The sequence below is a fragment of the Dermochelys coriacea genome, chromosome 10, assembly GCF_009764565.3.
Source record: "Dermochelys coriacea isolate rDerCor1 chromosome 10, rDerCor1.pri.v4, whole genome shotgun sequence".
NCBI lineage: Eukaryota > Metazoa > Chordata > Testudines > Dermochelyidae > Dermochelys > Dermochelys coriacea.
In genome coordinates, this window is record NC_050077.1 from 30,878,411 (window position 1) to 30,903,030 (window position 24,620).

A 24,620-nucleotide genomic window follows, 5' to 3' on the forward strand; every position below is an offset into this window, starting at 1 on the left:
TCTAAGGTGCCACAAGTCCTCCTTTCTTTTTGGGAATACAGACTAACACGGCTGCTACTCTGAAACCTGATTGATTTCAGTGTCCTGAAGACAAAGGGTCTGGTCTGTGCTCACATTGCTCAGGCAATCAGTTGGCACATTATTCTCACACCGCCCCAGGAAAGGGAGTGAAGGGGCTGGGGGGGGGGGTTATGTCCCTGGCACCCTAGGCTGCGTGAGGTTATACCCCTCGGGGCCCCACACAGCTGGAACCAAGGTCCTGATCTGCGCCAATGAAGGCACTGGCCAGTCTGCCCAGGGATCTGGAGCCCGCCTGCGCCAGTAACGAAAATGGCCGCCTGGGCCTCAGCCCCGGCTCAGGAGAGAGGCTCCCCGCCCCCTGCTGCCCACAACAAGCGCGGGGGCTGGAGAGTTGACGAGCACACACCGTCACGTGCCCTACGGGTCGGGCAAAGGGGCGAAGCACGCGCAGCAGTAGGAACCGTTGCTACGGTTACGGAGGACGCGCCCCTGGAAGGCTTCGTGCCCTGACTCGCTCCTCCCCGTCCCAGTCGTACGCGGTGAGTAGCCCCCGCTCGCGGCCCCGTACCCCCGGGACCAGGAGTGGCCCCTTCCCCTGCACTGGGTCTGCCCCCGTCATGGGCACCCGGCGGGGAACCCCCGGCAACTGCCCCCTCTGGGAATCCCCCTGCCCCGGGAACCGGCCTGCACCGGGTGTCCCCGCCCCCCCCGCCTGTCCCCTGCCCTGGGAACTGCCCCCCAAGCTGTCCCCTGCTCCCCTTTCCGGCACTGCCCCTCTGGGAATCCCCCTGCCCGGGAACGGCCTCCACCGGGTATCCCCGCCCCCCGCCTGGCCCCGGCCCTGGGAACTGCCCCCCCCAGCTGTCCCTGCCCCCTCCTTCCGGCAACTGCCCCCTCTGGGAATCCCCCTGCCCTGGAACCGGCTGCACCGGGTGTCCCCGCCCCCCCCGCTCACCTCCCTGGGAACTGCCCCCCCCAGCTGTCCCCTCCCCCTCCTTCCGGCTACTGCCCCCTCTGGGAATCCCCCTGCCCCGGAACCGGCTTCCACCGGGTCCCGCCCCCCCCCGCCTGTCCCTGCCCTGGGAACTGCCCCCCCCAGCTGTCCCCTGCCCCTCCTTCCGGCAACTGCCCCTCTGGGAATCCCCCTGCCCGGGAACCGGCTTCCACCGGTATCCCCGCCCCCCCCCGGCTGTCCCCTACCCTGGGAACTCCCCCCCAGCTGTCCCCTGCCCCCTCCTTCCGGCAACTGCCCCCTCTGGAATCCCCCTGCCCCGGGAACCGGCCTGCACCGGGTATCCCCGCCCCCCCCGCCTGTCCCTCCCTGGGAACTGCCCCCCCAGCTGTCCCCTCCCCCTCCTTCCGGCAACTGCCCCCTCTGGGAATCCCCTGCCCGGGAACCGGCTTCCACCGGGTATCCCCCCCCCCCGCCCTGTCCCTACCCTGGGAACTGCCCCCCCAGCTGTCCCCTCCCCTCCTTCTGGCAACTGCCCCCTCTGGAATCCCCTGCCCCGGGAACCGGCCTGCACGGTGTCCCCGCCCCCCCCGCCTGTCCCCTGCCCTGGGAACTGCCCCCCCAGCTGTCCCCTGCCCCTCCTTCAGCTACTGCCCCCTTGGAATCCCCTGCCCGGGAACGGCTTCCACCGGTGTCCCCGCCCCGCCTGTCCCTTGCCCTGGGAACTGCCCCCCCAGCTGTCCCCTCCCCCTCCTTCCGGCAACTGCCCCCTCTGGGAATCCCTGCCCCGGGAACGGCCTCCACCGGGTGTCCCGCCCCCCCCCACCCCTGTCCCCTGCCCTGGGAACTGCCCCCCCAGTGTCCCCTCTCCCCTATTCCCGGAACTGCCCCCTCTGGGAATCCCCCTGCCCAGGGAACCGCCTCCACCGGGTATCCCCGCCCCCCCCGCCTGTCCTGCCCTGGGAACTGCCCCCCTGAAGTGTCCACTGCTCCCCTCTTCCCCGGAAACTGCCCCCTCTGGGTATCCCCCCCTGCCCGGTGTACCGACTCCACTGGGCATCCCCGCCCCCCCGCGCCTGTCCCTGCCCTGGAACTGCCCCCCCGAAGTGTCCCCTGTCCCCTCTTCCGGAACTGCCCCTCTGGGAACCCCTGCCCCGGAACGGCCGCCACCGGTATCCCTGCCCCCCCCCGCCTGTCCCTGCCTGGGAGCTGCCCCCCTGAAGTGTCCCTGCCCCCCTTCCCGGGAACTGCCTCCTCTGTGATCGCCCTGCCCCGTGGAACGGCCTCCACGGGGTATCCTCGCCCCCCCGCCTGTCCTCTGCCCTGGGATCTGCCCCCCTGAAGTGTCCCCTGCTCCCCTCTTCCCGGGAACTGCCCCCTCTGGGAATCCCCCTGCCGGGAACCGGCCTCCAACGGGTTATCCCGCCCCCCACGCCTGTCCCCTGCCCTGTGAATTGACCCCCCGAAGTGTCCCTGCTCCCCTCTTCCCGGGAACTGCCCCCTCTGGAATCCCGTGCCCTGGGAACGCCTCCACGGGTATTCCCCACCCCCCCGCCTGTCCCTTGCCCTGGGAACTGCCCCCACAAGTGTCCCCCACACCTCCTCGATAACTGCCCCTCTGGGAATCCTCTGCCCCTGGAACCGGCCTCCACCGGGTATCCCCGTCCCCCCGTCCTGCCCTGGGAACTGCCCCCCCCAGCTGTCCCCCCCCCTCCTTCCGGCAACTGCCCCCTCTGGATCCCCTGCCCCGGAACCGGCTTCACCGGGTGTCCCCGCCCCCCCCGCCTGTCCCCTGCCCTGGAACTGCCCCCCCAGCTGTCCCCTGCCCCCCTTCCGGCAACTGCCCCCTCTGGGAATCCCTCTGCCCCGGAACTGGCCTCCACCGGGTGTCCCACCCCCCCCCCGCCTGTCACCTGCCCTGGGAACTGCCCCCCCTGAAGTGTCCCCTGCTCCCCTATTCCCGGGAATGCCCCCTCTGGGAATCCCCTGCCCAGGGAACCGGCCTCCACCGGTATCCCCGCCCCCCCGCCTGTCACCTGCCCTGGGAACTGCCCCCCCTGAAGTGTCCACTGCTCCCCTCTTCCCGGGAACTGCCCCCTCTGGGAATCCCCCTGCCCCGGAACTGCCTCCACCGGGTGCCCCCGCCCCCCCCGCCTGTCCCCTGCCTGGGAACTGCCCCCCCAGCTGTCCCCTGCCGCCTCCTTCCGGCTACTGCCCCCTCTGGAATCCCCCTGCCTTGGAACCGGCTTCCACCGGGTATCCCCGCCCCCCGCCTGTCCCTTGCCCTGGGAAATGCCCCCAGCTGTCACTGCCCCTTGCCCCCTCCTTCCGGCAACTGCCCCCTCTGGGAATCCCTCTGCCCCGGGAACTGGCCTCCACCGGTGTCCCCGCCACACCACCCGCCTGTCACCTGCCCTGGAACTGCCCCCCCGAGTGTCCCCTGCTCCCCTATTCCCGGAATGCCCCCTCTGGGAATCCCCCTGCCCAGGGAACCGGCCTCCACCGGGTATCCCGCCCCCCCGCCTGTCACCTCCCTGGGAACTGCCCCCCCTGAAGTGGCCACTGCTCCCCTCTTCCCGGGAACTGCCCCCCTCTGGGAATCCCCCTACCCCGGGAACCGGCCTCCACCGGGTATCCCCGCCTGTCCCTTGCCCTGGGAACTGCCCCCCCAGCTGTCACCTGCCCCCTCCTTCCGGAACTGCCCCCTCTGGAATCCCCCTGCCCCGGAACCGGCTTCCACTGGGTATCCCCGCCCCCCCCCCGCCTGTCCCCTACCCTGGGAACTGCCCCCCCCAAGCTGTCCCCTGCCGCCTCCTTCCGGCTACTGCCCCCTCTGGGAATCCCCCTGCCCTGGGAACTGCCCCCCCCCGTAGTGTCCCCTGCTCCCCTCTTCCCGGGAACTGCCCCCTCTGGGAATCCCCCTGCCCCGGGAACCTGCCTCCACCGGGTATCCCAGCACCCCGCCGCCTGTCTTCTGGCCTGGGAACTGCCCCCCCCCGAAGTGTCCCCTGCTCCCCTCTTCCCAGGATCTGCCCCCTCTGGGAATCCCCCTGCCCTGGAAACCGGCCACCTCCGGGTATCCCCGCCCCCCTCGCCTGTCCCCTGCCCTCGGAACTGCCCCCCCTGAAGTGTCCCCTGCTCCCCTCTTCCCCGGAACTGCCCCCTCTGGGTATCCCCCTGCCCCGGGTACCGGACTCCACTGGGCATCCCCGCCCCCCCGCCTGTCCCCTGCCCTGGGAACTGCCCCCCCGAAGTGTCCCCTGCTCCCCTCTTCCCGGGAACTGCCCCCTCTGGGAATCCCCCTGCCCCGGGAACCGGCCTCCACCGGGTATCCCTGCCCCCCCTGCCTGTCCCCTGCCCTGGGAGCTGCCCCCCCTGAAGTGTCCCCTGCTCCCCTCTTCCCGGGAACTGCCTCCTCTGTGAATCGCCCTGCCCCGGGAACCGGCCTCCACCGGGTATCCTCGCCCCCCCGCCTGTCCTCTGCCCTGGGATCTGCCCCCCCTGAAGTGTCCCCTGCTCCCCTCTTCCCGGGAACTGCCCCCTCTGGGAATCCCCCTGCCCGGGAACGGCCTCCAACGGGTACCCCGCCCCCGCCTGTCCCCTGCCCTGTGAATTGCCCCCCCCCGAAGTGTCCCCTGCTCCCCTCTTCCCGGGAACTGCCCCCTCTGGGAATCCCCGTGCCCTGGGAACCGGCCTCCACCGGGTATTCCCACCCCCCCGCCTGTCCCTTGCCCTGGGAACTGCCCCCCCCAAGTGTCCCCCACACCCTCCTCCCGATAACTGCCCCCTCTGGGAATCCCTCTGCCCTGGGAACCGGCCTCCACCGGGTATCCCCGTCCCCCCCGTCCCCTGCCCTGGGATCTGCCCCCCCAGCTGTCCCCGCCCCCTCCTCCCAGCAACTTCCCCCTCTGGGAATCCCCCTGCCCCGGGATCCGGCCTCCACCGGGTATCCCCGCCTTCCCGCCTGTCCCCTGCCCTGAGAACTGTCCCCCTCCACAGCTTTCCCCCCTCCTGGGAACTGCCCTCTCTAGGTATCCTCTCCCGTCTGTCCCCTTCCCTGGGAATTGCACCCCCCACCAGGTATCCATTCCGCTCCTCTCCTTTCCCCAGGAACTCCCCCCCCCACCCCGGCTATCTCCATTCTTGGGAACTACTTCCCCCCCCACCCCGCTGCTGTCCCCTCTCCCCCCCACATCTGGCCCTGGGAACTGCCTCTGGGTATCCCCTCCCTCCCTGCTTCACTGGCTATCCCCTGCCACAGGAACTCACCCCCCAATACACTCTGAGTATCCCTTTCTCTGGGAACTGCCCCTGCTCTGGGTATCCCTTTCCCTGGGACCTGCCCTTCTTTGGGGATCTCTTCACTCCACTCTCCCTCCATAGCTAGATCCATCACACAAACGTTTGACATGCTCCCCGTCCTGTACCATATTGGGTTTATGCTTTCCATAAGATGTTTTTCACTTTGAGCTTCACACTGAAGGAAACTGAACTGTAAAAAGTGTTTGTGTGATCAGTAAAACCATGTGCATTTTGTGATGTTTCAACATCTGGGTCTTGAATCTTGTTTGAACGTGTTGCTTCTGTGTATCATTTCCATTATTTTGAATTTGATTAGCTGGGAGAGGGGGTAGTTTTCGAGAAGGTAGAAGAGCTCACAACACAAGGAATAGTGCCTCTCAGAGCATAACAAGAGGCTGTGCTGAGTTACTGCAAAACAGAGCCCAGAAGAAAGAGTATTGGTATGTTTAATTTTTTTCATTCCTTATTTCTGCAGAGACATGGCTCTTCTTTCTGGGCAGGCTAGTAAAAGAGGATCCCTTATACTGGCTCCACCTTTTGCCATTGAGGCATCTCTGTCCCCAGTCAAACCGGTACAGATCACAGTGTTCGAGGGATGTGACCTGGTAAAGGCTTCTGAAATGTCTCAGCTTGTCTGTCATTAAATATATCTGGTTTAGTAAATGGGGTGGGCATGAATTTTTATACTGTAAACCCTTCAAAAACTTGGTATGAGAACATAACACTCCTGAGCAATCTGTAATGACACCAGGACCTCAGCATAACCCATCTTTACACAGCATACCTCTCTGTTCCCCTGTAGTGGCTAGTCCATATGTAGAGTAAAGGGTCTTGTTTTTTGGTCCAAAAATCTTGGGTTCAATCCCCATCGACAGCCGATCCAGGAATATTGCATTGCGTGAACATTAATTTGAAATGTGGCCTGCCATGCCTCCTCCTGCATCACTATCAGTATCTTTACAACAGAGTTTTCTAAGCAATGCACGATATAGGTTATACTCCTGTTTTGAATTCCACACCCTCTTTCCATCACCAACATAATATAGAGACAAATACTTATAAAAAAGTTTTTTTAAAATCCCCTCCATTGTTCCCTGATATGTGGGAAGATTCTGATCTCAGTTCCAGTAATGTAAATCTCAAATAACTCAATTGAAATTTGTGCCAGTTTACTAAAATCAAAATCTGACCATTAATGAAATCTATGTGTCACATTACTTTCCTGGCTGTCCTTACTCTGGGGTTCTCATAACATATTTTTTGGTGGCCTCAGAGTGCAGCCACCTACTCTTGCTAGTGGCAGCACTGACACTTTTTCCTAACATTATTTATTTTTCCTAAAGTTAATAAAGTAATATGCACATATATACATCCAAATCATTGTAATTTATTTATGTAAGGTTTTGGGTTTTTGTTTTCAGACTCAGTAATAAAAATAATGCAGTTATCTCTATTCTTTATTGGACCTAACAGAATAGAAACATAAATAAGGTGCTTTGCACGTTCTTGTCTTTTTATTATTGTTTCTTTTGCTTTTTTGGTAAAAGTGGTTGTCTGTATAACAATTCTGAAATGAATTTAAGAATGCTTTGACATAATAGAAGTCCAAATAATAATGAAAAACATATTTGAGTGGCTTGGGTCTGAGGAGGGGAGGGAAGGCATGGCTTCGGCTGGCCAGGGCTCCTCTGGGCAGGTGTGGGGAATCGGGGCTTTGGCCAACCTGGAGTGCCTCTGGATGAGGGGTGCTCTGGGCTTCGGTCAGCCCAGGGCTCCTCTGGGCAGGTGTGGGGGGGAAAACACTCAGGGCTTCTCCGGATGGGGGCTTGTGGCTCCAGCTGCAGGGGGTGCAGGGAGTCTTGGCGTTCTGGCTGCCATGGGGTGGGGGCGCGGTGGAAGGGGTGCAGTCGGCAGCTAGCCTACACAAAGGAGGGGGCTCTACCCACTGCCCATGCACCCACCGCTTGCCTCCTCACCTCCTGCCTGCCGCTCGCCTCCTGTGTCCCTCCTCAGTCCCCCACTCGCCTCTCACACCCGCCACTCACCTCCTTACTCCCCTGCCACAGACACCCCTCTCCCTACGGTGAGAACACCCCGCTCACTCATGGCTCACTGCTCACCTCCTCCCTCCACCGCTCGCAGCCAGATTTCCCCCCCCACACACACCTGCCTCCTCACCCTGCTGCTGGCTCGCCACTCGCCTCCTTACTCCTTCACCAGGCTCCCCCAGGCCCGCAGCTCGCCTCCTACCCCCCCCGCCTGCCTCTTGCCTCCTCATTTCCCCCACTCGCAGCCAGCCCCCTCTTCCCCCCTCCGCCGCCCACCTCCTCACCCTGCTGCTGGCTCACCGCTCACCTTCTCACCCCCACCCCTTGCCTCCTCTCCTAGCCCCTTAAGCCTTGTGTGTCCCACCCGTGTCTTTAGAGAGGCGTGCATGCAGGAGCAACAGGGAGGAAGGGGATGGGGCTGATGCTCCCCCCACCCCGGGAAACTGCCATGGCCACAGGGAAACCCCCTGGTGGCCACATGAGGCCACAGTGGCCACAGTTGAGAAACAGTGGTCTAGAGTAATTGTAATAACTCAAGAAAAAGACCTGGGTGTCACAGTGGACAGCACAATGAAAAACTCTGCTCATTATATAGCAGCTGTCAGAAAAGCAAATAAAATGTTGGAATGCATCTAGCTATCTGTCTAGGCATTTATAACATAGTATCAAAATACCTCTCATGCATTAATTGATTTATCCTTGCTAAGTCTTTGTGCAGTAGGGAAGTATAAAAAGGAATGAGATGGGAAATAATACTGAAAATATTATAATGTTATTATATAAACCAGTGGTACAACCTGAACTGGAATACTTCAGTTCTGGTCACCCCCTCTCAAAAAGAAAATAGCAAGTATAGAGAGGGCTAAGAGATGGGCAAAAAAACCCAAAACGTTAAGAGATATGTAAAAACTTCCAGATGAAGGTACATAGAAGAAATTTGGGAATGTGTAATTAGAGAGGAGATGAATAAGAGAGGACATGAGAAAGGAATACAGAATAATGAATGGTATAGAAAAGGTAACTTCTATTTAGCCTTTCTCTTAATGGATTAATAGGGAGACATTTAATGAAACGGAAAAACAGCAAATTTAAAACTGATAAAATGATATATTGATTACACAATGCACAGTAAAATCATGGAACTCATTACCACGAGGTATCATTAGGCAAAATTGCTTAGCAGGATTCAAATAAAGATTTGGCTTATATGGATAAGCATTAAAGAAAAGTTTGGTGAGGATATCAACTTTTGTGTTTTAGGGAATAAGCCAACCTCTATCTTGAGAAGGTTAGGAAATTTTTTCCCCCTGTGTTGAGGTTATGTCATAATTGCCCACCTCATCATTTCTTGCAATGTCTTTGGAGGCATTTGCTCCTGGCCACTGTCAGAGAAAGGCTAGCAAGGTAGATGGACTATTGGTCTGATATACTTTAGAATTTCCTATATTCCTGTGTTTAAGAACACTGGTAAACACATGCTAAAAACTGTACCCTTCTTGAAAGCTACTAGGTAGAGTTAATGAATCTATAGAATCCTAATATTTCCAAAAAGCTTGCTAAAATTCTCACTAGATTTCAAGGAGTTCTTTAGCTATACAGTATTCTAGAATTTCATATTAACACAGCCATGCCATTTGTGAGCTACCTCCTCAGTTGTTTACAAAAATCAGAACCTTTCTTAAAATTATTATTATTGTGTTACCCTTTTGGATGAAAGTCAGTGTAGTTATGCTTGTCTCTCTTCCTCCATGTTGATGAAGACTATTACTTCTAAATGCCCCTACCACAGCTTGGTGCTAGTAACCTCTGGGGTGCTGCAGAGGAATAGAATGGAGAAAAAAGGGTGAAATCTCAGTGAGACTAGAACTTTTAATCATAAACCCATTCTTGAATGTGGAGTAACTGGAAAAACAAACAAACATTCCTTAGCTCAACCATCTTCTGTGGACAGCTCTGGTTGTGAGCAGTTTGAAATCTGCTTTTTGCTGTAGAATAAAATAATTAACCTATTGTTGGTTTGTGTTTGACAGAAAGGTGTCAAAGGAGACACTCCAGTGACCTATGTGCGTGCAGAGTATAACGGTGTTATCCTGGGTGACTCCCTGAAAATTGATGTTTCTTCAGATGGGACAGTGAAATATAACTTCACTACTAGCTTTGAATACAACTCTGATGGGCCAAACTCTCTAGATGACATTGCACACAAACCCTTATTCTGTAAGTAACTGTCACTCTAACTATCCATTCATATTTTCCCAGAATGAATCACTAGAGAATTGAAAGGAGCTCTGGCCGTGGGGAGCTCTCACTATTCCATCCCATCTGCTCCTAGCAGGAGTCACTCATTAGAGAATGGAGTAGAAGCATTGCTGTGGGGAACTCTCAGATACAGTACTCTATTCTCATCCTCATCCACCAGGACTTGCTTGAGAATGAAGTCTGAGCACTGGCTGTGGGAAACGCTCAGCTACTCTATCCCCGTCAGTCACTGGGGAGTCAAGTAGGAGTGCTGGTTAAGAGCTAATACACTTTTTAAGCACCCTGAATGATCTCACTGTTTCCAGCTGTTTTAAGGGTGATTGAGAAACATCTCCAGATTCTATGTTTTTCCCTCCCCAGTGACTGTGATTGAAGTTTTACCAAAGGAGAAGAAGCAGAAGGAAGAAAAGACTGTGGCTCTTGGTCAGGCTGTTGTGGACCTTCTACCTCTGCTGGAAGGTGCAATGTAGAATTCATACTGTGTTCACATCCACCTCTTGCTCTCACAAAGCTTCTTCATTGTAGCTTCACTTCTGTTGTCAAATAATACCTACTGCTGTCTTTAGAAAGCTGGATTATATGGGGGGCAGATAGCACAGTTTTTCCATTCAGGGAGTGATTTCACTACAGGAAGGCTTCAGACTTTATGCTGATTCTGTCTTTGTTTCTTCACAGGACAGTGTTCATTTAGAGCAACAGTTCCACTGCATCCAGTTCCTGGCTCTCCACTAGAGAGCTTTGACCCAGATGCCAAGGTATTTGGAATTTCCCAGGGCCATTCATTCAATAATTCAACTATGCAGCTATATGGTACAATTAAATCAAAAGCTATGAATATTTCTGGAACTATGACTCAGCCATATTGCAAATTATATATACATTATGGCAATACATATAAAAATTTGGAAAAAGAAAAGGAGTACTTGTGGCACCTTAGAGACTAACAAATTTATTAGAGCATAAGCTTTCGTGAGCTACAGCTCACTTCATCCGATGAAGTGAGCTGTAGCTCACGAAAGCTTATGCTCTAATAAATTTGTTAGTCTCTAAGGTGCCACAAGTACTCCTTTTCTTTTTGCGAATACAGACTAATACGGCTGCTACTCTGAAACCCATAAAAATTTGGGGCTCTGTCCCTCTCCCATTGATTACAATCGGAGCAGGATTGAGTCCATAAACCCTAATATATGCTGTACAAAAAACTACATTGAACGAGCATTAATGTTGCAAAGTGAAGCACTGACAAATCAGAAAGTGGCCTCATTTAAGATGCCTGCATAACCTTAACTCTGTCCCTTTGTGCAATCAAAATATTACATGGTCTTTTATGACTTTATCGTATACTATTTTTACTACAGGATCCCTGCCTTATTCAGCATACTGGTTGAATAGTGTTCAGTGAATGAAGCAATGATACATAGTGAATGAGGAAATGTGTCTAATTTTAATCCAAATTCTGTTTACAATTACCAGTGTAAATTCATTGAAATCAATGGACTTTAAATTTACACTGGTGTATCTAAAAACATATTTCTGCCATCAGTAGACAGGTCAATTGGTATGTAATAAATGAGGCAAGTGTCCACTCACACTGAACAGTGAAGATAATAAATATTCAAAAGTTACTTCATTCACTGAATGCCATCCATACTATATGTGATCTTGTGATTAAATACTGTGTAATAATGTATATAGTTAAAGGGCTCAGTTGAGGTTGCTTGTGTTAACTTTGGCATCTCATGAATATTGAGTGCTTCATTTTGCATCCTTAATGTTCTTTCAACACAGCTAAGTTTTATTTAACTTTTCATTTGTTTGTTAAGCAGTGACTGTGAGAGACATGGTCCCTGTCCTGAGAAGCTTACATTCTAAATAGAGAAACATTACAATTTGGACACAAATCATTTAATTGCCATAAGATTCATTTAGCACACAGTAATGCCCATTTTTTCTTCATTTGAATCAATGAATAAAATAATATTGTAGATTTCTAGCTTAGGCAGACCTCTACTCATTTCCTCTGCAAAGACAGATGCATGTAACTGTTTAATAACTTAGCTGTTTCCAGAGGAATGTCACTTCAGTTTGCTCTTGTTTTGCAGTGTAGCCTTGAAGTGTCAGTGTCCATCCAAGAGCCCCTGCTTTCTGTATCGAAACTTTCAGGTGGCAACCTCCTCAGGGTTACATTGGAGGCTGCTTATTCTGTCCCTGAAGTGTTTGTTCCCACAGGACCCCAGCAAAACTACATGGTTTGCTTGCAAGTACCAACTGTTGGAGAGGTGGGGAACTGTCAATGAACTCTTTGTACATGTCCCAGATAGATCTTTTCTTCTGTGGTTGTGGTTTCTAAGATGTTAATCTGCATGAGTAATGAATGCCTATGCCTATTATGTGAGTATGTCCAACCGTTTCTGTGGCCACATAACTATATTGATATTTGTCAATGATTTTTCAGCTGTTTGTGTATGTATATTTCTGTGACTTAGATCAAGCCTATTGCTGCCTGGTCTATGCGTCTCCATGGCAACTCCCATGTGCATGTGTGTTGAAATGGGTGGGATTTTCCTGTCTCTGTCAGTTCATGCAGTTTGATGCTTGTATTTTGTAGCTTCTATACCTGTGTGGGCTGGAGCATGTTTTCCCAGCTGTGTCGCTATAATGCTGCTTTTTACTTGTTGGTCACACTTCACTATAGTGTTTACTTGCTTTTGCTCAGACCTCTGAATGAAAATCCTCTTCCTCTATATCTCTCTAGAAAGAGTACCCCTTGATGTTCAAGAACGGGATCCTGAAGCTTGGTGGGGAAAAAGAGCCAATACCCCGGCCAAAAAAATGGCCCATTAGCAACATCCTGGCACCAGGAGCTCAAAATATTCCAAACTCTTTTATTGTTGGTGGCCCCTATGAGGAGGAGGATGGAGAGCTCAACAAAACAGAGGTGAGGAAGAAATGACCTTGAAGCAGCTGGGAGAGAGCCGGAGTGCATAGCAAAACTAATGACTGAAGACCTACTTTAAAAGATACAAAACAGGACAAATGGGAAGCAAGGTCTGGAGGAGGAGACCTGATGCTTGTCCAAGCACCATCACAAGCCAGGCTGCTGGTGACACAAGTAAATCTAACTTTAATTGGCCCCAGAACTGTAATAACCGTTACTAACTCATTTTGTCCACATGCTGATTGTTTCTGACTAGACTCAAATTCTGCAATAAGTTCTCCTCTTGGAGGAGATAAGCATTTCACCGCTAGGCTAGGCACTGCCCATCAGTTGGAACACAGTGTACTCTGTCAGGATGTGATCTGAACATATGACTCTCTCTCCTAGGATAGGGAATTTAGGATTCAGGCAGAGAGCATAAAGAAGAGAATTGTTTGGGACTTGGAAAGGCGCTGTTACTTGGACCCTCCAGCAGTACTCAGGTAAGAAAACAAAGGAAAATTCCCTGGGCAAAAAGTGATGGGGATGAGGAAGAACATATGAATTTCCAGACTATGTCAGCCCTATGATTCATCTATTTCAGTATCTGTCTCTGAAAGTGACCAGCACCAAGTGCTTTCGAGGAAGGCACAATAGACCCCATCATAGATGTGGGGTAATCTGCCTAATCCCTCATAGAGCTTGTTTTAAATCCTGAAGCAGGAGGTTTTATATCCCTTCCAGTACTTATAATAGTTAATGCTAAAAAAATTAAAAGTCTGGATATTTCTGTTATCCATATAAATATCCAGTCCCTCTGAATCTTGCTAAGTTTTTGTCGCAATGAGTTCCATAGTCCAGTTATACATTATGTGTAGAAGTATTTTCTTGTATCTGTTTTGAATTTGCTACTTTTCAATTTCATTGAATGTTCCCTTTGTTTTTGAGCAAAAAGACAGGAAGAACGGACATGCTCACTCTACATTCTCTATAATTCATTATTTTAAACTTTTGTCATGTCCGCTCTTATTAATCTCCTTTCTAAGGTAAAGGGGAGAAAAGAAAGGAAAACTCCAACATGTTTCAGACTGATTTGACAATTAATAATAGATCTATATCAAATGTGCCATAGATGAAGATGGCATTGTACAGTGAGTAAAATGTGCCAAACAAATGAGAGTCACAGCCCCAAAATGCTTATTTTCTAACATCACAAAATGGTTTGTTCTGTCCAGTGCAAAGGGTCCCGAACAAACAGAGTGGAGTTTGGTCTTTATAGTTGGATGCTTTTCAGGAGGGGGAAGGTGGTTATCTTCAGGAGTATTTTGAAAGAGAGGGAGGACTTGGCTCACATTAAATGGAAGGCTATTCCAGGCATAACAAATAGCATTAAAGAAGACATAAGATGTGATCTGTTATACTGAACTTTCCTCTTTAAACCTGACTAGCTCTCTCCCTGCCCTAAGTCATCATCCTAGCTTATCAACAGAAAACTATCCTGATGCAAAGATAGGAGGAATAGTAAGAGGCCAACATGGCTGCATTGAGAGTTCTTTAATGACCTGACAATCAAAAAGGAATCCTACAAAAAGTGGAAACCTGGACCAATTGCTAAAGATGAGTGTAAAAGAATAGCAGAAGCATGTAGGGACAAAATCAGAAGGGCTAAGGCACAAATTGAGTTATGCCTAGCAAAGGTCATAAAAGGCAAGAAGAGGCTCTATAATACATTAGAGGCAAGAGAAAGGTGAAGGAATGTGTAGATCCACTACTTGGTGGGGAAGGAGAGCTAATGGACAAGACCAAAAAAGCTGAGGTGTTTAATGTTTTTTTGCTTCAGTCTTCCATAAAACATTAATTATGACCAGATGCTTAACACAGTTAATATTAACAACAAGGGGGAAGGAACACAAGACAGAATAGGGAAAGAACAGATTAAAGAATATTTAGGTAAATTAGATGTATTCAAATCATCAGGGCCTGACAAAATGCACCCCTAGGGTACTCAAGGAACTAGGTGGAGCCAAAGGTGCCAACTTCCCCTCTGCCCTGTGAGTGCTCGACACCCCCCTCCCCCCAGCCCCATCCCTGCTGCCCCGTACCACCCTCGCCCTGCCCCAATTCCACCCCCTTCCTCCAAGTCCCCTCCACTGCCCCGCCTCTTTACCAGCTCCTCCCCCGAGTGTGCCACATCCCCACTCCTCCTCCTCCCTCCCGGAAAGTCCTAAGCACCGCCAAACAACTGTTAAATGGTGGGCTGGAAGTGCTGGGAGGGGAAAGGGGAGGGGTTGGGATGCAGTGCACTCGGGGGAGGAGGAGGCAAGGAGGGGGTGGGGGCAGGGAGAGCTTGGCTGCTGGTAGGTGCGGAGCCCCTGATAATTTTTCCCCATGGGTGCTGCAGCCCCACAGCACCCATGGAGTTGACGCCTATGGGTAAAGCAGTCTCGGAACCATTAACAATTATCCTCAAGAACTCATGGAGAATGTATGAGGTCCCAGAGGAGTGGAGAAGGACAAACATAGTACCTATCTTTAAAAAGAGAAACAAAAAGGACTCAGGAAATTATAACCCAGTCAGCCTAACTTTGATACCTGGAAAGATACTGGAACAAATTATTAAATAATCCATTTGTAAGCACCTAGAATTTGTGGATGACACTAGGCTGGCTGGGGTTGCAAGCACTTTGGAGGACAGGATTAGACTTAAAAATAGTCTTGAGAATTGTTCAGAATCAACAAGATAAAATTCAATAAAGACAAGTGCAAGGTGCTACACTTACACACAACTACAAAATGGGGAATAGTTGGCTAGGCAGTAGTGCTGCTGAAAAGGATCTGGGGGTTATACTGGGTCACGTTGATTGTGAGCCAACTATAGATGCAGTTGTAAAAAAATATCATGCTGGGCTGTATTAACCAGAGTGTCATAAGTATGACCTGGGAAGTAACTGTTCTATTCTACTCAATACTGGCGAGGCCTCTCCTGGAGTACTGTGGCCAATTCTGGGTGCCACACTTTAAGAAGGACATGGATAAGTTGGAGAAGGTCCAGAGGACAGTAACAAAAATGATAAAAGGTTTAGAAAACCTGATCTGTGAGGAACAGTTTAAAAAAACCTGGGCATGTTTAGTCTTAAGAAAAGAAGACTGAGAGGGAGCCTGATAACAGTCTTCAAGTTTATTAAGGACTGGTGTAAAGAGGCCAATGAGCAATTGTTCTCCATATCCATTTGAAGGTAGGACAAGAAGTAATGGGCTTAATCTGCAGCAAAGGAGATTTAGATTAGATATTAGCAAAAACTTTCAACTATAAGGATAGTTAAGTATGGGAATAGGCTACCAAGACAGTTTGTGGAATCCCCAGCATCGGAGGATTTTAAGAAGTTAGACAAACACCTTTCAGGGATGGAATAGGTATACTTGGTCCTGCCTCAGCTCGGGATGATGGACTAGGCGAACTCTCAAGGTCCCTTCCAGCCCTACATTTCTGCGATTCTATCCTGTGATTCTATTCTTTGTGATTTTTACAGTTGAATGCTGTGATATCACAGCCAAAGCACTGCGATTTACGATGGAGAATGAGCTATAGAAGCTGATGAACTCTTAAGGAATAACATTCCTGTTTTCATGCAATTGTCCCTGCTAATGAAAACTGAAAGTTAGAACATTTCACTGGGGGCATTGGTAGATTTTTTTTTTTTATTCTACCAGTTTTTCTTTCCATAGAGCTTACTGTAAATGTGTAGCCTCACTTTCCCTAAGTGGCACAAGCTAATCTCTGGACTGTTTTTCTATATGTCTCAATTGTCTCCTTTGGTGTGGCAGCTTACAGAAGCGCATTGCAGAATGCCGGTACTGGCCAGTGGAGATTATCAGGGTCCCTGTGGTTACTTCCACCAAAGGGAAATCTAGCAAATTAGACAAGGTAAATATGCCTAGAGATTTGTGTATGTGCGTATGATTGTATTTTGGTGCTATTTTCCATCAGTGGTTCTGCTAAGCTAAGAACAGTTTCCAAATGGCAGAGGTGAGTTAGGGAGGGCTACAGGCTTTGGTAATGGAGTAATCAGCCTTACAGAGCTGTCAAACAAATAGCAAGGTTTCAAGTTCAACACAGAACTATCTTGTTAGTGCTCTTTCGTACCATGACAGGTTTTAGAGTAGCAGCCATGTTAGTCTGTATCCGCAAAAAGAAAAGGAGGACTTGTGGCACCTTAGAGAATAACAAATTTATTTGAGCATAAGCTTTCGTGAGCTACAGCTCACTTCATCGGATGCATTTGGTGGAAAAAACAGAGGGGAGATTTATATACACAGAGAACATGAAACAATGGGTGTTACCATACACACTCTAACGAGAGTGATCAGGTAAGGTGAGCTATTACCAGCAGGAGAGCGGGGGTACGAGGGTAGAGAAACCTTTTGTAGTGATAATCAAGGTGGGCCATTTCCAGCAGTTGTCAAGAACGCAGACGTCCTCCCTTTTCAGTTGCCATGGTACTAAAAAAGAAAAGGATTACTTGAGAACGTAACTGCTTGGGAAAGTGATTAGCTGATCTTTCCTTTGGCCAAGATGTTCCTTAAGCACCTCTCAGATGTTCAGGATCCTAAACTGGCCATATGATTTTGCAGCAATGACTGTGTTCTCCTTGCCCCATACAGGACACTAAGCTCCTCATAACTCTAGCAGGACATTCTGTTTCCTAGTCAGATGATGAGTGCCTTTAGAGGCTTATATTTTTGAGTGCCAAGGTACAGTCCAGCAGGAACAGAGCACTTGGCTTCAATAAGAAAATTTGTCCTTGACCTGCAGAGATTGGAATAATATTGGGTATGGAAGGACTACAGCATATTCTTTCAAGCTGACAGCTTTATGCCAGCTGGGGAAACTTCAGTGACAGGATATAACTTTATTTTATTAGGAATTGGTGCAGTACGCAGAAGCCTGCAGTGATGGCCTAAAAACCTTGCAAAGAACAGTCCTGATAAGTCATTTAGCTAACTCATGCCTGGTCTTGTTCGCCTTTCCAGGGAGATGATGATGGACAGATTTTCTTCCATGGTGTGGCATACATCAACATGGTACCTTTGCTGTACCCTGGTGTGAAGCGTATAAGAGGGGCTTTCCGTGTATTTGCATATCAAGACAGTGAGGTGTTTGGGAAGGTGAGAATGGGCTTGTACAGTACACTGCAGTACAATCTCCTTGTCCATCTATGTTTATGCATCACATGTTTGGGAGCAGTCAGGGCTATCAGAATGGTACTTTAGGTTTGCCTTTACAATAAAGCTGGCTCTGAGACTTCACTGGATTTCCAAGTACTCCACGGAGAAGTAAGAAGACAAGCTTATTGGAGCAGTTTCCTAAAAGAGCAGATTTATTTCCTAAGCCATAGTATGAGGCAGACATCCTGAGCAATGGGGTTTGGGGATTGAAGGGACACTTAGGACATGACTTTTCTGCACTCCTTTCTCTAGCAGCAGCTAATCAGTGTTGTAAAAATCCTCCTCCCCCTTATGGTAGGTGTTTTCCCACCACTTCCTAGTGAGGCAGGTTCTCCCTAGGAAAATATAGTGGTTACTGGATCAGTGTAGTTACCCCTAAGGATGCTCAATAGCTTTTAATTAAATAAAAGGACCACATTGAGGTTGTAATTCATACAGTTTTTTCTATTTTAGTTTCTCTTCTCCCCTTCACCCCAACCATGTTATTTAGGCAAATATTAACATTCATGTTTCCCACAGTAATAATAGAATGTTGAACTTGTTTCCATCTTTGTCCCAAAGCAGGAGAGACGTACACACGGGGAAAGTAATTTGGTTTTACTGGTCCCTTCATTCACCTTAACTGTTGACTGAGGATCACAAATATCCCAGGTGCAGTCTAGTAGCTGGACCTGGATGAAAACACCAGCCCTTTCCTCTGTGAGTCGCACAAACTTTGTCCTTCTAGGAGATGTATTATTGAAAAGCAGGTCCAGGCAGACCGCTTTCCTCTAGTCTCTGCTCTCCACAATATTCCAGCAGTGCTTTGGTGATGTCTTCTTTCCCATATGGTACTCCCCATCAGGTCACAATTATAAAAATACATTTTAACTTGCAAATAAAACAACACATGCTCTCTCTGTCTCTCTTACATTCTCATTTCCTGGTCTCCTTAATGCCATGGGCTGGACCTTATGCTTGATGAGAGCTGTTGTCCAGATGATGTAGCTAATTCAAACCAACCTAAGTTATTGCACTAACCATAGCTTTTAAATAGGTGCTAAATTGCACATGATGCAACCCTCCTATGCAGAGATAAAGTTTTATTTAAAAAGGCAATCTCTGAAAAATGTTTAGTGATAATTTAATGATTCATTGCTGTGCTCTAGCATGTGAAGGGTTGAGGCAAGAAAGATGGTGATGTCCAGTCCCTCAATCTGCATTTCTTCTTTTGCCTCAATTTTATAATTTCCTTCTTTTTCAGACTAAGTGTCTATTCAGCATTTTACGTGATCTTGGACATCAAGCCAATCTGAACAAATTAGGGCCAGTGATCGCAGCAGCCAGTTGCCCTCATTCAAAAGCTATTCCCAGTAGGAACCAGAAAGAGGATAAAATGACCAAAGAGAAGGATGTTCTAAGAAAGGTAAGGATTAGAGAGAAATTCACCCATGGTTATAAAGCTCTTGGGCCTTGCCATGCTTGTGTGACCTGGGGTGCAGACCTCACTGAAAATGCCAAGGTCAGGGCAGGCTGCAAAAGGGAGAGCAAATACATCCAAAACTGGTGGTTAACACTGAAGTTAAGCTCATCAACCAGTCACAAACTGTGCTTCTGATTCCCCAACACTGGTTATCAAGAAGCTAAAAAAGAAATCACACAGCCCCCTTTACTACATTCCAGTTCTCTGGCTCCCAATCAGCACCTAGGTCCAGTATAGTGAGAAGTTGTTTAAAAAACTCCACTCACTATATATAATGTTCTTCTGACCCCAAAGGTCAGAGGTTCTTCTGACCCCAAAGGGGGCCAAAGGGTCAGCCACGTTACCAGGTGAGTATAGGTTTGGTTCTTACCCGAAATACCACGCTGCCAGCCAATCCTTTAGTGTCTAAAACTAAAGGTTTATCATAAAGAAAAAAGAACAAGAAGAGAGCTGTTAAATGGTAAAGCACTCAGTTACATATAGAGACTTCAAAGTCCATATATCGGGTTCTTAGCAATATTTATGAGATTGCTGGCTTGAAAGTCCCTCTGGAACACATCCACAGCTGGATGGGTCATTCAGTCCTTTGTTTAGAGCTTCATTTGTAGAAAAGTTACTTGAGGGTGAGAAGCAGGAATGAAGACAAAATGGAGAAGATGCAGCTGCCTTTTATGTTCTTTTGTCGTGTGGCTTGTACTTCTTGTGTCCCAAACACAAGCTTCACAGCACATGGCATGGAAAAGCCTTAGATTATTCTGTCTACCGGCGTGCCCCTACATGCCTTGCTATCTCATAAGGTGTATCCCTTGCCTTCTCTCAATGGGTCAGTTGTATATCTGATGACCCTTGATGGGCCATCAAACAGGCTGGGCAGGGCTGATGCCAATCTGTCTGGGGGTGTTATCCAGAAACACAGCACAAGTTTGGAAAAAACAGATATACCCTACATATCTATAACTCACCATGCAAAGGTGATACAAACATATAAACAAGATTATCTACTTGGAAAATTATAATATTTTCAGATACCTTACATTGCATATCTGGTTTCATAGTAGCAGCCGTGTTAGTCTGTATTCGCAAAAAGGAAAGGAGTACTTGTGGCACCTTAGAGACTAACAAATTTATTAGAGCATAAGCTTTCGTGAGCTACAGCTCACTTCATCGGATGCATTTAGTGGAAAAAACAGAGGGGAGATTTATATACACACACAGAGAATATGAAACAATGGGTTTATCATACACACTGTAAGGAGAGTGATCACTTAAGATAAGCCATCACCAGCAGCAGGGGGGGGAAAGGAGGAAAACCTTTCATGGTGACAAGCAAGGTAGGCTAATTCCAGCAGTTAACAAGAATATCTGAGGAACAGTGGGGGGTGGGGTGGGGTCGGGGGGAGAAATAACATGGGGAAATAGTTTTACTTTGTGTAATGACTCGTCCATTCCCAGTCTCTATTCAAGCCTAAGTTAATTGTATCCAGTTTGCAAATTAATTCCAATTCAGCAGTCTCTCATTGGAGTCTGTTTTTGAAGCTTTTTTGTTGAAGGATAGCCACTCTTAGGTCTGTAATCGAGTGACCAGAGAGATTGAAGTGTTCTCCAACTGGTTTTTGAATGTTATAATTCTTGACGTCTGATTTGTGTCCATTCATTCTTTTACGTAGAGACTGTCCAGTTTGGCCAATGTACATGGCAGAGGGGCATTGCTGGCACATGATGGCATATATCACATTGGTAGATGCGCAAGTGAACGAGCCTCTGATAGTGTGGCTGATGGGATTAGGCCCTATGATGGTATCCCCTGAATAGATATGTGGACAGAGTTGGCAATGGGCTTTGTTGCAAAGATAGGTTCCTGGGTTAGTGGTTCTGTTGTGTGGTGTGTGGTTGCTGGTGAGTATTTGCTTCAGATTGGGGGGCTGTCTGTAAGCAAGGACTGGCCTGTCTCCCAAGATCTGCGAGAGTGATGGGTCGTCCTTCAGGATAGGTTGTAGATCCTTGATGATGCGTTGGAGAGGTTTTAGTTGGGGGCTGAAGGTGATGGCTAGTGGCGTTCTGTTATTTTCTTTGTTGGGCCTGTCCTGTAGTAGGTGACTCCTGGGTACTCTTCTGGCTCTGTCAATCTGTTTCTTCACTTCAGCAGGTGGGTATTGTAGTTGTAGGAATGCATGATAGAGATCTTGTAGGTGTTTGTCTCTGTCTGAGGGGTTGGAGCAAATGCGGTTATATCGTAGAGCTTGGCTGTAGACAATGGATCGAGTGGTATGATCTGGATGAAAGCTAGAGGCATGTAGGTAGGAATAGCGGTCAGTAGGTTTCCGATATAGGGTGGTGTTTATGTGACCATCGCTTATTAGCACCGTAGTGTCCAGGAAGTGCATCTCTTGTGTGGACTGGTCCAGGCTGAGGTGGATGGTGGGATGGAAATTGTTGAAATCCTGGTGGAATTCCTCAAGGGCTTCTTTTCCATGGGTCCAGATGATGATGATGTCATCAATGTAGCGCAAGTAGAGTAGGGGCATTAGGGGACGAGAGCTGAGGAAGCATTGTTCTAAGTCAGCCATAAAAATGTTGGCATACTGTGGGGCCATGCGGGTACCCATGGCAGTGCCGCTGATTTGAACGTATACATTGTCCCCAAATGTGAAATAGTTATGGATGAGGACAAAGTCACAAAGTTCAGCCACCAGGTTAGCCGTGACATTATCGGGGATACTGTTCCTGACGGCTTGTAGTCCATCTTTGTGTGGAATGTTGGTGTAGAGGGCTTCTACATCCATAGTGGCTAGGATGGTGTTTTTAGGAAGATCACCAATGGACTGTAGTTTCCTCAGGAAGTCAGTGGTGTCTCGAAGATAGCTGGGAGTGCTGGTAACGTAGGGCCTGAGGAGGGAGTCTACATAGCCAGACAATCCTGCTGTCAGGGTGCCAATGCCTGAGATGATGGGGCGTCCAGGATTTCCAGGTTTATGGATCTTGGGTAGCAGATAGAATACCCCAGGTCGGGGTTCTAGGGGTGTGTCTGTGCGGATTTGTTCTTGTGCTTTTTCAGGGAGTTTCTTGAGCAAATGCTGTAGTTTCTTTTGGTAACTCTCAGTGGGATCAGAGGGTAATGGCTTGTAGAAAGTGGTGTTGGAGAGCTGCCTAGTAGCCTCTTGTTCATACTCCGACCTATTCATGATGACGACAGCACCTCCTTTGTCAGCCTTTTTTATTATGATGTTAGAGTTGTTTCTGAGGCTGTGGATGGCATTGTGTTCTGCATGGCTAAGGTTATGGGGTAAGCGATGCTGCTTTTCCACAATTTCAGCTCATGCACATTGGCGGAAGCACTCTATGTAGAAGTCCAGGCTGCTGTTTCGACCTTCAGGAGGAGTCCACCCAGAATCCTTCTTTTTGTAGTGTTGGTAGGAAAGTCTCTGTGGGTTAATATGTTGGTCAGAGGTGTGTTGGAAACATTCCTTGAGTCGGAGACGTCGAAAGTAGGATTCTAGGTCACCACAGAACTGTTTCATGTTCGTGGGGGTGGAGGGGCAAAAGGAGAGGCCCTGAGATAGGACAGATTCTTCTGCTGGGCTAAGAGTATAGTTGGATCGATTAACAATATTGCTGGGTGGGTTACGGGAACCATTATTGTGGCCCCTTGTGGCATGTAGTAGTTTAGATAGCTTAGTGTCCTTTTTCTTTTGTAGAGAAGCAGTGTGTTGTAAATGGCTTGTCTAGTTTTTGTAAAGTCCAGCCACGAGGAAGTTTGTGTGGAAGGTTTGTTCTTTATGAGAGTATCCAGTTTTTGAGAGCTCATTCTTAATCTTTCCCTGTTTGCTGTAGAGGATGTTGATCAGGTGGTTCCGCAGTTTCTTTGAGAGTGTGTGGCACAAGCTGTCAGCATAGTCTGTGTGGTATGTAGATTGTAATGGATTTTTTACCTTCAGTCGTTTCGGTATGATGTCCATCTGTTTGCATTTGGAGAGGAAGATGATGTCTGTCTGTATCTGTATGAGTTTTTTCATGAAGTTGACAGATTTCCACTCTATACAGCTAAATTTAGTGCCTTGCATAATGACAGGTTTCATAGTAGCAGCCGTGTTAGTCTGTATTCGCAAAAAGAAAATTGACAGATTGACAGAGCCAGGAGAGTACCCAGAAGTCACCTACAGGACAGGCCCAACAAAGAAAATAACAGAACGCCACTAGCCATCACCTTCAGCCCCCAACTAAAACCTCTCCAACGCATCATCAAGGATCTACAACCTATCCTGAAGGACGACCCATCACTCTCACAGATCTTGGGAGACAGGCCAGTCCTTGCTTACAGACAGCCCCCCAATCTGAAGCAAATACTCACCAGCAATTACACACCACACAACAGAACCACTAACCCAGGAACCTATCCTTGCAACAAAGCCCATTGCCAACTCTGTCCACATATCTATTCAGGGGATACCATCATAGGGCCTAATCATGTCAGCCACGCTATCAGAGGCTCGTTCACTTGCGCATCTACCAATGTGATATATGCCATCATATGCCAGCAATGCCCCTCTGCCATGTACATTGGCCAAACTGGACAGTCTCTACGTAAAAGAATGAATGGACACAAATCAGACGTCAAGAATTATAACATTCAAAAACCAGTTGGAGAACACTTCAATCTCTCTGGTCACTCGATTACAGACTTAAGAGTGGCTATCCTTCAACAAAAAAGCTTCAAAAACAGACTCCAACGAGAGACTGCTGAATTGGAATTAATTTGCAAACTGGATACAATTAACTTAGGCTTGAATAGAGACTGGGAATGGATGAGTCATTACACAAAGTAAAACTATTTCCCCATGTTATTTCTCCCCCCCACCCCACCCCACCCCCCACTGTTCCTCAGATATTCTTGTTAACTGCTGGAATTAGCCTACCTTGCTTGTCACCATGAAAGGTTTTCCTCCTTTCCCCCCCCTGCTGCTGGTGATGGCTTATCTTAAGTGATCACTCTCCTTACAGTGTGTATGATAAACCCATTGTTTCATGTTCTCTGTGTGTGTGTATATAAATCTCCCCTCTGTTTTTTCCACCAAATGCATCCGATGAAGTGAGCTGTAGCTCACGAAAGCTTATGCTCTAATAAATTTGTTAGTCTCTAAGGTGCCACAAGTACTCCTTTTCTTATTGCATATCTGGTCAGATTCCTTGCAATTTTATAATATGGTATCAGTAATAATCAGTAATACATTAATCTTGAGTGCTACACATTTGAGAATTATTAGATTCAAGATGCTTTGTCATTTCCAATGTATGCAGCAGATAAATCTGCAGCAAAATATTACCACTTTTAAATCACATCTTTGTTCATTGTTTTTATATTCTGTGCTAAAAGTAAACCCTATGATGACTGTTACAGGCTAATCATTTTTGTGTATTTGGTAGCACATTGTGTAA

General features: G+C 48.7%; 1 protein-coding gene across 1 annotated transcript in view; it reads left to right on the forward strand.

Annotated features, from left to right (window-relative positions):
* Positions 1 to 420: 420 nt before the first annotated feature.
* The window catches only part of WDR90 (WD repeat domain 90), a 105,918-nt gene continuing 81,718 nt past the window's right edge, over positions 421 to 24,620 (forward strand). Inside the window, exons 1-11 of the mRNA XM_043493410.1 lie at positions 421 to 560; positions 5,751 to 5,880; positions 9,354 to 9,540; positions 9,943 to 10,041; positions 10,258 to 10,337; positions 11,685 to 11,861; positions 12,338 to 12,520; positions 12,908 to 13,002; positions 16,325 to 16,424; positions 17,531 to 17,665; positions 18,969 to 19,130. Coding sequence (XP_043349345.1) covers positions 5,755 to 5,880; positions 9,354 to 9,540; positions 9,943 to 10,041; positions 10,258 to 10,337; positions 11,685 to 11,861; positions 12,338 to 12,520; positions 12,908 to 13,002; positions 16,325 to 16,424; positions 17,531 to 17,665; positions 18,969 to 19,130 — 1,344 coding nt within the window. The 5' untranslated portion in view covers positions 421 to 560; positions 5,751 to 5,754. The remainder of the gene's footprint in view (positions 561 to 5,750; positions 5,881 to 9,353; positions 9,541 to 9,942; positions 10,042 to 10,257; positions 10,338 to 11,684; positions 11,862 to 12,337; positions 12,521 to 12,907; positions 13,003 to 16,324; positions 16,425 to 17,530; positions 17,666 to 18,968; positions 19,131 to 24,620) is intronic.